At 37.9% G+C, this 12,088-nt stretch overlaps 2 protein-coding genes across 2 annotated transcripts; one reads left to right on the plus strand and one right to left on the minus strand.

Moving 5' to 3' along the window:
• Positions 1-3,718: 3,718 nt before the first annotated feature.
• Positions 3,719-7,128, plus strand: LOC101307981 (ATP-citrate synthase alpha chain protein 1-like). The gene is made up of 12 exons (XM_004297347.1): positions 3,719-3,835; positions 4,229-4,405; positions 4,496-4,657; positions 4,797-4,877; positions 5,136-5,187; positions 5,267-5,381; positions 5,503-5,584; positions 5,832-5,927; positions 6,040-6,141; positions 6,297-6,413; positions 6,511-6,627; positions 6,753-7,128. Exons 1-12 carry the CDS (start codon positions 3,737-3,739, stop codon positions 6,822-6,824), a joined length of 1,272 nt encoding a protein of 423 aa, XP_004297395.1. The 5' UTR covers positions 3,719-3,736; the 3' UTR covers positions 6,825-7,128.
• A 799-nt stretch (positions 7,129-7,927) lies between these two features.
• LOC101297143 (jasmonate O-methyltransferase-like) lies at positions 7,928-9,284 on the minus strand. The gene is made up of 3 exons (XM_004298435.1): positions 9,178-9,284; positions 8,401-9,090; positions 7,928-8,320 (listed from the first exon to the last, which is right to left on the minus strand). The coding sequence occupies exons 1-3, from the start codon at positions 9,265-9,267 to the stop codon at positions 7,928-7,930; spliced, it is 1,173 nt and encodes a 390-aa protein (XP_004298483.1). The 5' UTR covers positions 9,268-9,284.
• Between the last annotated feature and the right edge of the window lie 2,804 nt (positions 9,285-12,088).

Raw genomic sequence — 12,088 nt, forward strand, 5'->3', positions numbered from 1 at the left:
CTCGGCATAGAAGTGGCACGGTCCAAGAAAGGGATTGTATTGTGCCAAAGGAAGTATGCTTTAGAAATTCTTGAAGATACAGGATTCTTAGGTGCTAAGGCTGTCGGGTTTCCAATAGAACATAATGCTGCATTAACACAAAGTGAAGGAGAATTGTTGACAGACCCAGCTCAATACCGCAGACTTGTTGGAAGGCTCATCTATCTTACAATCACGAGGCCGGATCTCGTATATGCAGTACACATTTTGAGTCAGTTTATGAGCAAGCCTCGGCAGCCGCACCTAGAGGCTGCACATAAAGTGCTAAGGTACGTCAAACGGACTCCAGGGCAGGGTATATTGCTGCCTTCGACCGGTTTCTTGCATTTAAATGCGTATTGTGATGCTGATTGGGCACGTTGCAAGGACACAAGAAGATCAGTTACTGGTTATTGCATATTCCTTGGCAATGCACCTATATCATGGAAAACAAAGAAGCAGGGAACAGTCTCTCGGTCAAGTGCAGAAGCGGAGTATCGTTCTATGGCATCAACGTGTTGTGAGGTCACATGGCTGCAAAACATTTTGAGAGACTTGGGTGTTAAGAATGCTCGACCAACCAGTTTGTTTTGTGACAATCAAGCTGCTTTACACATAGCATCCAATCCCGTCTTCCATGAAAGAACGAAACATATAGAGATTGATTGCCATGTGGTACGTGAGAAGATTCAAAGAGGCCAGATTAAAACTGCGCACATTAGAAACAAGGACCAACCAGCAGGCTTGTTCACCAAGCCACTAGGTTCAAAGCAGTTCAATGATTTACTAATCAAATTGGGTGTCATTAACATACACTCCAACTTGAGGGGGAGTATTGAAGACGTGGAAGGAAGCAATCCTCAGTAATTAGGATTGGTATCCCTGTTAGTTTGATGTAATCTTCTCACATTAGGGAAAATCTAGTCTTACCTTATTCAGTCCTAGTACAACTAGAATTGTGGATCTAGACAGCTTGATAGATGTGTATATATGTTGTACAAACTGTTAAAAGTTAATCAAGAAAATTAGTTCTTCACAATATCACTTTCTTTGTGAGGCTAAAGGTGGACTTGCCCACACCCATGCCTAGTGAGGCTATCGTTGGAGCTGTCTAGTGCTCATGCCCATTCCCATGGAACCGAGGCTAATAGAGCATCCTCATGTGAAGAGCTAAGCAGACCGAAACATATAGGAATTTTGATAAGGATTCGAGGAGTTGATCAATGATGGTCGAACAATACAGTCGATATCAGACATTTGCAGCTAACTTGTAACCTCTGATCGATCATTAGTGAGCAATGTTAACCGAGTCATCAGCAGCCAAATCAAAATCTTAATAAGCTACTATGCCTGCAGAAGGACCTCCTATTAAGTCCAAATAGTATTCTTCACCATCAGCTTCCATGGCTCCAAATATATGAATCCTCAAATGAGTCAAATCCATACAACCCAATTAACATTGGTTTAGTTTTCATAGTAACTATAAAGATTTCGATGAAAACAGAATTGAGAATGTAGAGTAAATGGAGGGGCAAAGTCAAGGAATACAAGATGCATGTAGACGTCCTCTATTAATGTGACTGGCTATGTGAGCATGGAAAAAATGCGCATAAAACCAAGGAAGATAGAGTTTTCAATTTCTATTCACACTAAATTTCCCTCTCACATACGCATTAAAACAGATTTAATTATATTAACCAAAGAAAATAGATTGATTATGACTGCGTTTTACAAGTATAAAAATTCAATCAGAAGCTATGGCTTATGTTTATTACTCAAGATTCTATAGCCTGGCATGGTTGTGAATTTGTGATCTTGTTCAGCCATTCCAAGTTCCCAGCAAACCTTGAAACTGTATTCTGAAAACATTAACTACAGTATGTAATAGTTAGAAGCTAGGAGTTGAAAGCCAAAGCAAATTCATGTGATGCAGAAGCAGTTCCCCATTTCATTTCATATAGTGGAAGACAAATGCAGAACACTGAAGTCAAACGAGGCCAGCCAACCCTATATATAGACAAACTGTATTTGCTTCGATCATCATATTTTCCTTTTTTCTTTCTTATTTTTGGGTACTTAAAGGCCACCCTTTATCTGGGATCAAACTAGTCAATCTCCCACTATATATATTCAAATGCGCACGCCAACAAGACAGTGACTAATTACACAAACAATCCAAGCCGTCACGTTTTATTAACCTACAAATTTAGATAAACTAGTTTCATTTCCCTCTTGCCTTGGTTACACAAATGGATCAAAGTATCAAACCCCTCATGTTTAATCTACTACAAAGTTAGATAAACTTAATGTTCGATCATATACACACACAGACACTATATAAATGAAAGAAATGTTATTCTTTATGTGCTTTCTGATTATTCTGATGTGATCATTTTTAAACTACGTACAAATATGTACTACTTTAATAATTAACACTAATGCATTGTGACTAAACTGATCGAGTCAACTAGAGAGAGCTGCTGTACAGTGTTGACGAAATGCTAAACCTTTGACTCTTACTGGGTTGGTAAGGGCACGTCACAGATACAATACATGTTGTCTGTCTCTTACTGGTGTTGCTGCCGATTTCATACTTCTCAATTCTCAGATATTAGAGTCTATAATTGAATTTAAGAGCACACATTAACTAAAATTAAAAATAATCACCCACATCTCTTTTAGCCTTGTATGACAAATCACGCATAGCTCATATCGCCAAGCAGCCCTCTAGTTTTGACAAACCATAAACATGAATATGCAACAAATTAAAGAATCCCAGCTAGCCTACATACAAAGTCGAGCATCTATATAATGATCTAAACTCATTTGTTGAAAATCTTATTGTTGACATCATTCCATTAGGATTTTATCGTATATATCGAAGATGTTTTGATTTCAAATGATCTGTACGTGTTTATTAATTTTTTCTTATCAACAAAGATTAACAACACAACATAAAATCTAATAGTTTGCGATGAGTTGAAATTGTATGATTCGACTAACTTATAATCTTATATCTTCCCGAAATGTAAGAGATTTTATCATATTCCACATGTAGTTGATTTCATGATATCCTTGAAAAACATACAACAAACTTGCTAATGAGTGAGGGAAATAATTGTCACAACTTGTTATTGCATTATAAAACGACAAGATCATTATGAATTTCTGAGTTCCCGTTTTTGGACTCCACGAAGAGAGACTTTGAAAGTTCACACTCATGATCACAAACAAGTAGAACATATCAAACGGCACTACACACCACGAGAGCATCAAATATTCGTACTCCTCAAAGCACTTGATCCCATCCCACACCAGAAAACCTCAAACCTGCATTACAAAACAGGCTGTGGTTGAATCCCTCTGGTCCAAATTGGTAGGTTGCGCATGTGTTTCATTGTTTGTTAAATTGTTAGTGCCACATCAAGGGGTTTTGCCCCACCAACCAAAACCCTGTAAATAAATAAATAAAAAATAAAAAAATGGCGTTCTGGCTTGTGAAGCTATATATAGACGAGCCTGCTGGCACCAAAGGAAATCAGTTAGCATTGCAGAGTCTTGCATCTGCCTACCTAACTCCCACAAACCCAACACCAAAACCACACCTCTTATTCTTCTGAGGTAAGTTTGCATCAAACATTACATGTCAATATACAAGTGAAACAAAGTTGGTGTCTTTTTGTCAGATTGGTTCTGATTTTGTTGCTTGATTTCAGAAATGGCACGCAAGAAGATCCGAGAGTACGACTCCAAGAGGCTATTGAAGGAACACTTCAAGAGGCTCGCTGGTCGTGAATTGCCTCTCAAATCTGCCCAGGTCAGTCTTTGTTTGCTTTTCTCTGTTTGATTCATATTTGATCTCAGCATTTAGATGATTAGATCTTAAAGATTCAAGCTTTGAAAGATTTATGATCACTCTGAAGAGACCATGTGGTTAGATTATTGGGTAAATGCAGATTACATAGTACAGTGGTTAGATAATTGGATCAGTTTGAGGTCAAATAATTGAGGAGAGTTTTTGGATTGTTAAAGATAAAATCTTTAGCCAATTGTTGAATCCAATATACCCTTAACTAGATTGTTAAAGATGTAAGGAATCTGTTTGTGTGATCCCAGTTAAGAAGAGGTGAATTTGATGTGTTGCTGATCATAAATTTTGATGTAAGGTGTAGCTCAATGATTTGGTTTCTTTTTTGGTTCGATCTTTTAGGTGACTGAATCAACTGATTTCAATGAGCTACTTGAGAAGGAGACTTGGCTCTCTACTTCCAAGTTGGTTGTCAAGCCTGATATGTTGTTTGGAAAGCGTGGGAAGAGTGGTTTGGTTGCCTTGAACCTAGATTTTGCTCAAGTTGTCACTTTCGTGAAGGAGCGCCTAGGCAAAGAGGTACTTTAATTATCCTATTGGCTTCATACGTAGCGTTGCTTTTGACAATTGGGAGAGTTCTGCTTACATGTTTTGGTTTTTGATTTGCAGGTTGAGATGGGTGGATGCAAAGGACCCATCACAACATTCATTGTCGAGCCCTTCATTCCCCACAATGAAGAGTTTTACATTAACATTGTCTCAGAGAGACTTGGGAATAGCATAAGCTTCTCAGAGTGTGGAGGAATTGACATCGAGGAGAACTGGGATAAGGTATGTTTCGGATATCATTTTGTTACTGTGTATAGGGCGGAATCCTAAAATGCATCATAAGATAAAATTAAGAACTTGAAAGAAACTTGTAGGAAAGACTTGAAGCTTCTTATTCATGAAAGACTTATACTTTGTACAGGTTAAGACCATATTTGTCCCAACCGGAGCTTCCCTTACACCAGAAGTGTGTGCTCCACTTGTTGCAACCCTTCCCATGGAGGTAATACCCTTTTTCTCAATTATATGGTACACTAGTTTTTGTTATGTCTTTGCAGGAAGTCATTGTTCATGTTTTGACTCTACGCAACTTGCTTTTACGTCAATGCCCAGTTTACCTCTGACTAGAAAAATAAAACTAAATCATTTAATTATGCTTCCTTTATTTATGGCTTGGTGCGATGATGTGTTATTTCTGTTGAGTTCATGTTCAGTTTTGCTCATATTGGTAATCATTAACAATTTCTATTCTTGAATCCAGATTAAGAGCGAAATTGAGGAGTTTATCAAGTCTGTATTTGCACTATTTCAAGGTGTGTTAGAAAGTTTTCAACAGTTTTATTTCATGCTACATTTGTAAGAACAACTTTATTAATAATTCATATGTTCCAGATCTCGACTTCACTTTTCTGGAGATGAATCCTTTTGCATTGGTTGATGGAAAGCCATATCCTTTGGATATGAGAGGCGAGCTGGATGACACTGCTGCTTTCAAGAACTTCAAAAAGTACAGTTAATTTTCTTTTGTTATTACCTTCCCTGCTCTGTTATTTGGTGATACAATCTAATGAATCTTCTGTTTTAGCATACCACTTTCCACAACACCTTACATGATATAATTGTTACAGGTGGGGCAATATTGAATTCCCAATGCCATTTGGAAGAGTTATGAGTTCTACAGAAAAGTTTATTCATGGGCTGGATGAAAAGGTACAAACAGATGCCTTACCTCATCAATGATAGTTTTCATGGAGGATTTGAGTTGCATACTTTCGTTCAATATTCATAAGGAAATACCCCTTGTATTTCTACACTTCCTAAATCCATGATTGTTTTATATATAACTTTTAGTCAGCTGATTCCTCTCATAACTGTAATGTCATGTTGGGAACTCTATCATTGATAATATCCATTTAGTATCCTGCTCTAATCAGGTTCACTTGTCAATTGCTTGCAGACTAGTGCATCTTTGAAATTTACAGTCCTGAATCCTAAGGGACGAATTTGGACTATGGTTGCTGGAGGAGGTGCAAGTGTTATTTACGCAGACACGGTGCGGTCACTTAAGATTCAGAAATTTTACTGGATTTGATCCCTGTTACTTATGAATAATCTTTGGTTTTCCTTGGCATTGGTTGCTCACACACAATATATTCCTTGATCAGGTTGGAGATCTTGGCTTTGCTAATGAGCTTGGAAACTATGCTGAATATAGTGGAGCACCAAATGAAGAGGAGGTCTTGCAGTATGCCAGAGTTGTGATTGATGTAAGAACTCTCACTCTTAGCACTATATTACTATCCATGGTAGATTAAACTGCTGCTTCCATATGTAGCACATCTCTATTTTCCATCTAGTACAAGCCTCAAATATGCACCTCATACATTTTTGTTCTGAATAAGTAATCTCATTATTTCTACAGTGTGCAACTTCTGATCCTGATGGCCGTAAGAGAGCCCTTGTAATTGGAGGAGGAATTGCTAACTTCACTGATGTAGCTGCAACATTCAATGGCATTATTAGAGCCTTGAAGGAGAAGGTGAGCTAAATCTACATTGCTAAACCCCAAATTTATATTTGGTTTGTTGCTATCTTTTCTAGTGCTGAAACTGACATTGCCACATTTGATTAATCAGGAATCAAAGCTTAAAGCTGCTAGGATGCATCTTTATGTTAGGAGAGGAGGTCCCAACTACCAGAGGGGACTTGCAAAAATGAGGGCACTTGCAGAGGAAATTGGCCTCCCTATTGAGGTAACCAGTGTTTTCAACTCATATTGAATAAGATCAAGGAAAAGCAAACATGTCGCTGATATATGAAGCGCCTCTCCTGAGAAAGTATCTGACATTATTTCTTCTGTTTCATTGTTCTCTTATAGGTCTATGGTCCTGAAGCAACAATGACTGGTATTTGCAAGCAGGCAATTCAGTGCATCTCTGCTGCTGCATGATAATATAGTCTGAAGATTGCTGCTCTCTCTTGTCTATCTTATCTTTTTTTTTTTTCTTCTGCGGCAAGTGCCAGTGTCTCCATACCTTGTACCAATTTCTTTTGTTAAGCTCTTTGTACCAATTTCATTCTATCAAAAACCTCAGCAAAGTTGATGTAGTTGTATGTGCCAATGAGTAATATGATAGTGGGATGGTACTATGTGATCTTATTACCATAATAAAAAGTTTAAATTGGTATTCATTTTCTGTATATCAGATTCCTTATTAATACCAAAACCTCGGCAAATTTGAGACGCTTATAACAGTCCTGAAGACTTGTAGCTCCCTGTAGGCCTATACACGAGGTCGTGAATTTGAATCGCTCAGTGTCTCTTTTCACAAGGGTTTATGCTAATGGCCGATGACAATGGTGAGCTATATATATGCAGCTCATATCCCATTGCCCCTTGAGTTGCCTTTTATAGATATACAGTCCAACTTGTTTTTGTTACTAGCCTTGTACTTCTGTTTATTTTCCGAGTTCTAGATTTAAACTATAAATTAAGAAGACTCGGTTTGACAAGAGGCTTATTCTAAGCTTGCAGAAGCTTTATTGCATACAGAAACCACTGGATCGTCTTTTATTTTGAGAAGAGATAATGGCTAACAACAGCAAAGCCTCCTCCCATCCAAAAATGAGAATACACTGGTTAGAAGTTAAATAATTCCGATTTGGGATCATCAGGGCCCTTCCAATGAGAGATCTCTTTTTTTGTTCATTTCTAGGGATAGGTCCACACCATTAGATCTGTTTTTTAATGGGCTTGAATGGTTGAGATTAAAACAAAAAACTTAACACTTATGTCAAACCTACACCGTTCAAGATTATTAAAAATAAATCCCTCATTTGGATGACTTAACGATCACCAAATTTTCGGAAAATTTGTAGAAATGATCTACTCATATAACCCAACGAACTGAATGGTGGAGATTTTGTGATCGAAAAGTTCGTCAAATGATCTATCCCTAAAAATTAATAAAAAAAGAGATCCCTCATTGGAAGGACCCTGTTGGGATCATTTACCTTCTATAGATAAATAAATTTAAAGATCGAAACGGAAATTCAAAAATTTCTAATGAGTGAAATGACCAGAACTGTGTACTTGGGTCTTGTAACACAGCTGGATAAGTGCTTACTGACTTCCTCTGCATATTTCTGGAATAGATCATCCATCATCTCTTTTCCAAAATGAGGTTCGAGAATTGACTCTGTCACAACTCTTATGTTATTGGCGACCTGCTGGCCACTAAATATTACTTGATCATCATCATCATCAAATGCAACTTGATCATGATCGAGATCATCAGGAGCAACAGTGTCCCAATCCACTTCGAAAGCTTCAAGCCGATCCGTGATGAAGGACCCTTCTTTCTGCAACACCATTATCAACTCCTCTGCACATGGAGCGTAGCAAGGCATGTTGAACGAATCAACCTTTTCCTCTTTGATAAGTCCCTGCAACAACATAAATGAATGTTACAATTATAAGTCATTTGCTCTCATATCAAGAGAAGTCATGGATCTTAGTGTCTTACATTGGAAGCCATGGCCATTAACGCGTGGGCTAAGAGCTCCAAGACGTACATACCATGTTCGGCTGTTGGATTAGTGGATGGCCTGGCCAGGAAGGACAACACCATTCGTCCTCCGTTAACTATTTCTTGTGCCCTAGAACTCAGAAAAACCGAAAAGTCTTTCTGAAACTGCATGGAGTATGCATCCAACACACGCTGTGGGCTGCTCTTAGAAATGTATATCTTTCCTTTGTTGTTTAGGCCATCGGAGATCTGAGATAGCCAGTGAAGACTAAAAGATGAGTGAACAAAGTGCATGTTCTTTCTGGGAAACAACGGACCGTAAAAGGAACCGGGGACAGCAGAAATCAAGGGATGTATGAGATGCTGATAGGAATCACGACCATTATCATAGTCTTGTTTCAATTTGGTGTAGAAGGATGGGAGTGACATAAAGATGGAGTTGAAGTCGGTGCTAAAGAGGTCGTTTAGATACACTCTAAGCTCCGTTACTGGCGAAGGATGATCAAGACCGGTGCGGAATCTAGTATGTATGACATTGATGATGTGCGACATGAGTAGGAAGGTGTTAGGTCCAGATGAGCAACCCAAATCTGCTATCCCCATGCTCTCTATTCCCATGACATCTGACCCCAAGATTTTTAGTACCGCTTCCTCAATGACTGGCTTGGCGATAGATATTGCTTTTCTCTACAACAAAGTACATAACAGTAAGATACTAACGGATAAGAAAAATGGTTGAAGACAAATGAAGAAAAACAACTGATCGATGATCACCCCAACTGCGGAGTTTCTGTCATAACTAGTCTCGCCATTGCCTTGGTTCATGTGAAGCACTTGCGCGAGTTGCGTCATCAACGCCTCCATCTCTGCATCTAGATAGCTAGCTAGCTAGCTAGCTGAAATTTGGGTAAAGTGGCTGTGTAGTTGAACCATTATATATACATGTCTAACGTTGGTAGTTTTAAGTTTGTAAAACTTATAGCGCGCAGCTAGGTACATTCCTCCAAACAGATGAAAACAAAAAAGGACCGCATTTGTTATGGTTGGAAACCTGCAAGATGATATTGATCAATATCTGACATGCATCATTTTCTTTGTTACAGTCTGACAGGCGTATTAGCTGTAGATTAACACCATTCGTCCTCCGTTAACATCAAATAATGAGATGAGCTAGCTGGGGCGGATAGAAAGGAAATATAATGTTGGCAACTTGGCATCGATCCTCTCTCTGAAAAGATACATGCATGCAGTATGGAGGTGATCATGAAGATTCATCTCTCTGAAAGCACTGAATATATAATATTTTCGCTTGATGATATAATGCGTGGAAGAAGCTTGAATGAGAGGGCGGGTGAGCTTAGAGTTACGATTCCGGTTAGTTGCTCAAAGAAACAATTTTACAATTTCAGGACTAAAAAGTAAGAAACACATTAGTTTTAACATGCAAATGCAGAACAAATGGTTCTCCTCAGAAGAGAGTCAAGGAACCACCTCATTAGTATATGTCTGTGTGCATCTATATTTTGGTAAGGAAAAAAAAAAAAACACCTCTACGTTGGACACCGACCTTAATTGTGTCTCTGGATGGAGCAAAACGAGCAATTAACAAATTACATATATGCAAATCGATCGAGGAAGAAATAGTTTATCGTTTATTTAATTGTTTGACACAAAGGCGTATATGGAGGATTAATTCTCTATATATCATCGGTTTTCTTTGGCGACCTTACTCGATCATGAGAATCAAGGTGAGATGGGTCATGCACTATGATCAAAGATCGACATGCACGCAGCCTCTCAATTATTCTAAATTTAATAAATTTATATATATGATCCAGCAGCATCACTACTCATGCTTGTGATGCCACGCCATGCATTTCAAAGTAAGATTACAGAGAGGCTAGCTTCTGGTAAATGGGGTTGTTGTTGTTATAGGGTTGGTGAGCTTTCTGGAGGCACCGATAAACGATAATGCGGTTTTCACCCTTCTTTCCAATCCACCGATAAACGATTTGTTGTTATGTAGACAGGCAACCCCAACCAAGTCCTCCACTGATTTGTAACGTATAATACAATCAAGAACACTAATAAAATAGAATCATTTATATTTGAAAATATCTCTCTCTGTGGTTGTGACTGTTTATCCTTTGAAGTCTTAATATACATATGGCCGACCAGCAAACCCTATCGGACACGTCCCGGCTTGAAAAGCGACTGGTCTAGCTAACATATCCAGCAATTCGTAAGATAATGAAATTTCAATACTCGAGCTCATTTTCATTCTTAATATTGTTCCTTATATATATATATATATATATATATATGAAAGGGAATACATTAGATAGAGTAGTAATTGTTTAATTTGCGAAACTAAGGTTTACAATATCAAATACCATAATCTTTAAAGCCTTAATGGAAATGTTATTGTTCTAAAAGAAAACAAATGGTACCTAAATTTGCATTTTTATTACAAAATTAACTCATGTCTAAAAGAAATATGCACAAAGCGTTTAGACCGGAAAGCACTAGGCAGTTAGACGTAGGAGAGGAGATCTATCTTTAGGCTTGGGCTAGGACTTGCCAATCAGTCTCGGTTCTGTATTTGGGATCCGTAGTGGCTTTTGTATAAGAACATGGGATCCGGGCTGTTCTCGGATTAGGTTTACATTGCTCTGGGAAAACCTTATGTGTACGGTGGTCCTGGACGATTAGAAATAAGTTAGGAAGTGTGTTTGACCGGCTTGAAGCTCTTCTTGGCATCATCGTGGTTTCGTATGTGCAGTGGCGGAGTCAAACTTTAGGATTGAGAGAAGTCCATGTGTAAGATGATCACAAGTATGAAGTGAATTAACTAGTTTCAAATTATAAAATACATGTAGAGGAAAGAGCTTAAGGGGGGTGCCATGGCCACTTTTGGCTTGTGCATAGCTCCGCCTATAGGTATGTGGTTTCTTGATCACTTGATTGCTATAAAAGGCATGTTATGTTGAGTTACGTACGTATATCCTTCTAAAAGTTAAAAAAGGGTGCGGTTATTGTCACCCCACTAAATACTTTGTTTCCCCCACATTTCAATTTTAAACTAAATATTTCAATACTAACCCCACAATCAAGAATTTTTGTGAAAGTATAATATTAAATTAAAATCTATAAAATCCAAACAACAATAATTCTCCACATCTTTACATCGGAAAAAAAAAAAACACATTCTCTACATTTTTCAAATCAGATTTGAGAATCACTTCAATCTTCAACAGGGTGGTTATACGGTGTGGTGTGATTGTTCGTTTTTATTTTTATTTTATTTATGGCTTCAAATGTAGTCTTTCATATATACATATATATATATATATATAGGAATTCTCAGGTGCGGACGTCCGCACCAAAGTTTTGGTGCGGATTTCTATTTTTGCACCACTTTTCGATCGAATTTCTTATCTCCACCGTCTAGTATCTAGATAATATTGTGTAGATCATCTCTGCAAAATTTCAGCTAATTTGGTAATCGTTAAGGCCTTCAAACTCGAAAAACAAATGGATGGACTGAATTCTGTCCGGTTGTGTTCATACAAAAAAAATTCGAGTTTAAGGGACTTAACGATCACCAAATTGGCTAAAATTTTACAGAGATGATCTACACAATATTATCTAGATACTAGACGGTGGAGATAAGGAAATTCGATCG

Source organism: Fragaria vesca, linkage group LG4 (genome assembly GCF_000184155.1).
Source record: "Fragaria vesca subsp. vesca linkage group LG4, FraVesHawaii_1.0, whole genome shotgun sequence".
NCBI classification, from domain to species: domain Eukaryota; kingdom Viridiplantae; phylum Streptophyta; class Magnoliopsida; order Rosales; family Rosaceae; genus Fragaria; species Fragaria vesca.

Bases quoted from the DNA above. Each gene is read 5' to 3' on its own strand.
- LOC101307981 (XM_004297347.1), top strand. From the start codon at position 3,737: ATGGCACGCAAGAAGATCCGAGAGTACGACTCCAAGAGGCTATTGAAG. The intron at 4,658-4,796 runs GTATGTTTCGGA...TACTTTGTACAG, and splicing joins TCGAGGAGAACTGGGATAAG to GTTAAGACCATATTTGTCCC. The intron at 5,188-5,266 runs GTGTGTTAGAAA...CATATGTTCCAG, and splicing joins TGTATTTGCACTATTTCAAG to ATCTCGACTTCACTTTTCTG.
- LOC101297143 (XM_004298435.1), bottom strand. From the start codon at position 9,267: ATGGAGGCGTTGATGACGCAACTCGCGCAAGTGCTTCACATGAACCAA. The intron at 9,091-9,177 runs GTGATCATCGAT...ACTTTGTTGTAG, and splicing joins ACAGAAACTCCGCAGTTGGG to AGAAAAGCAATATCTATCGC. The intron at 8,321-8,400 runs GTAAGACACTAA...ATGTTGTTGCAG, and splicing joins TAATGGCCATGGCTTCCAAT to GGACTTATCAAAGAGGAAAA.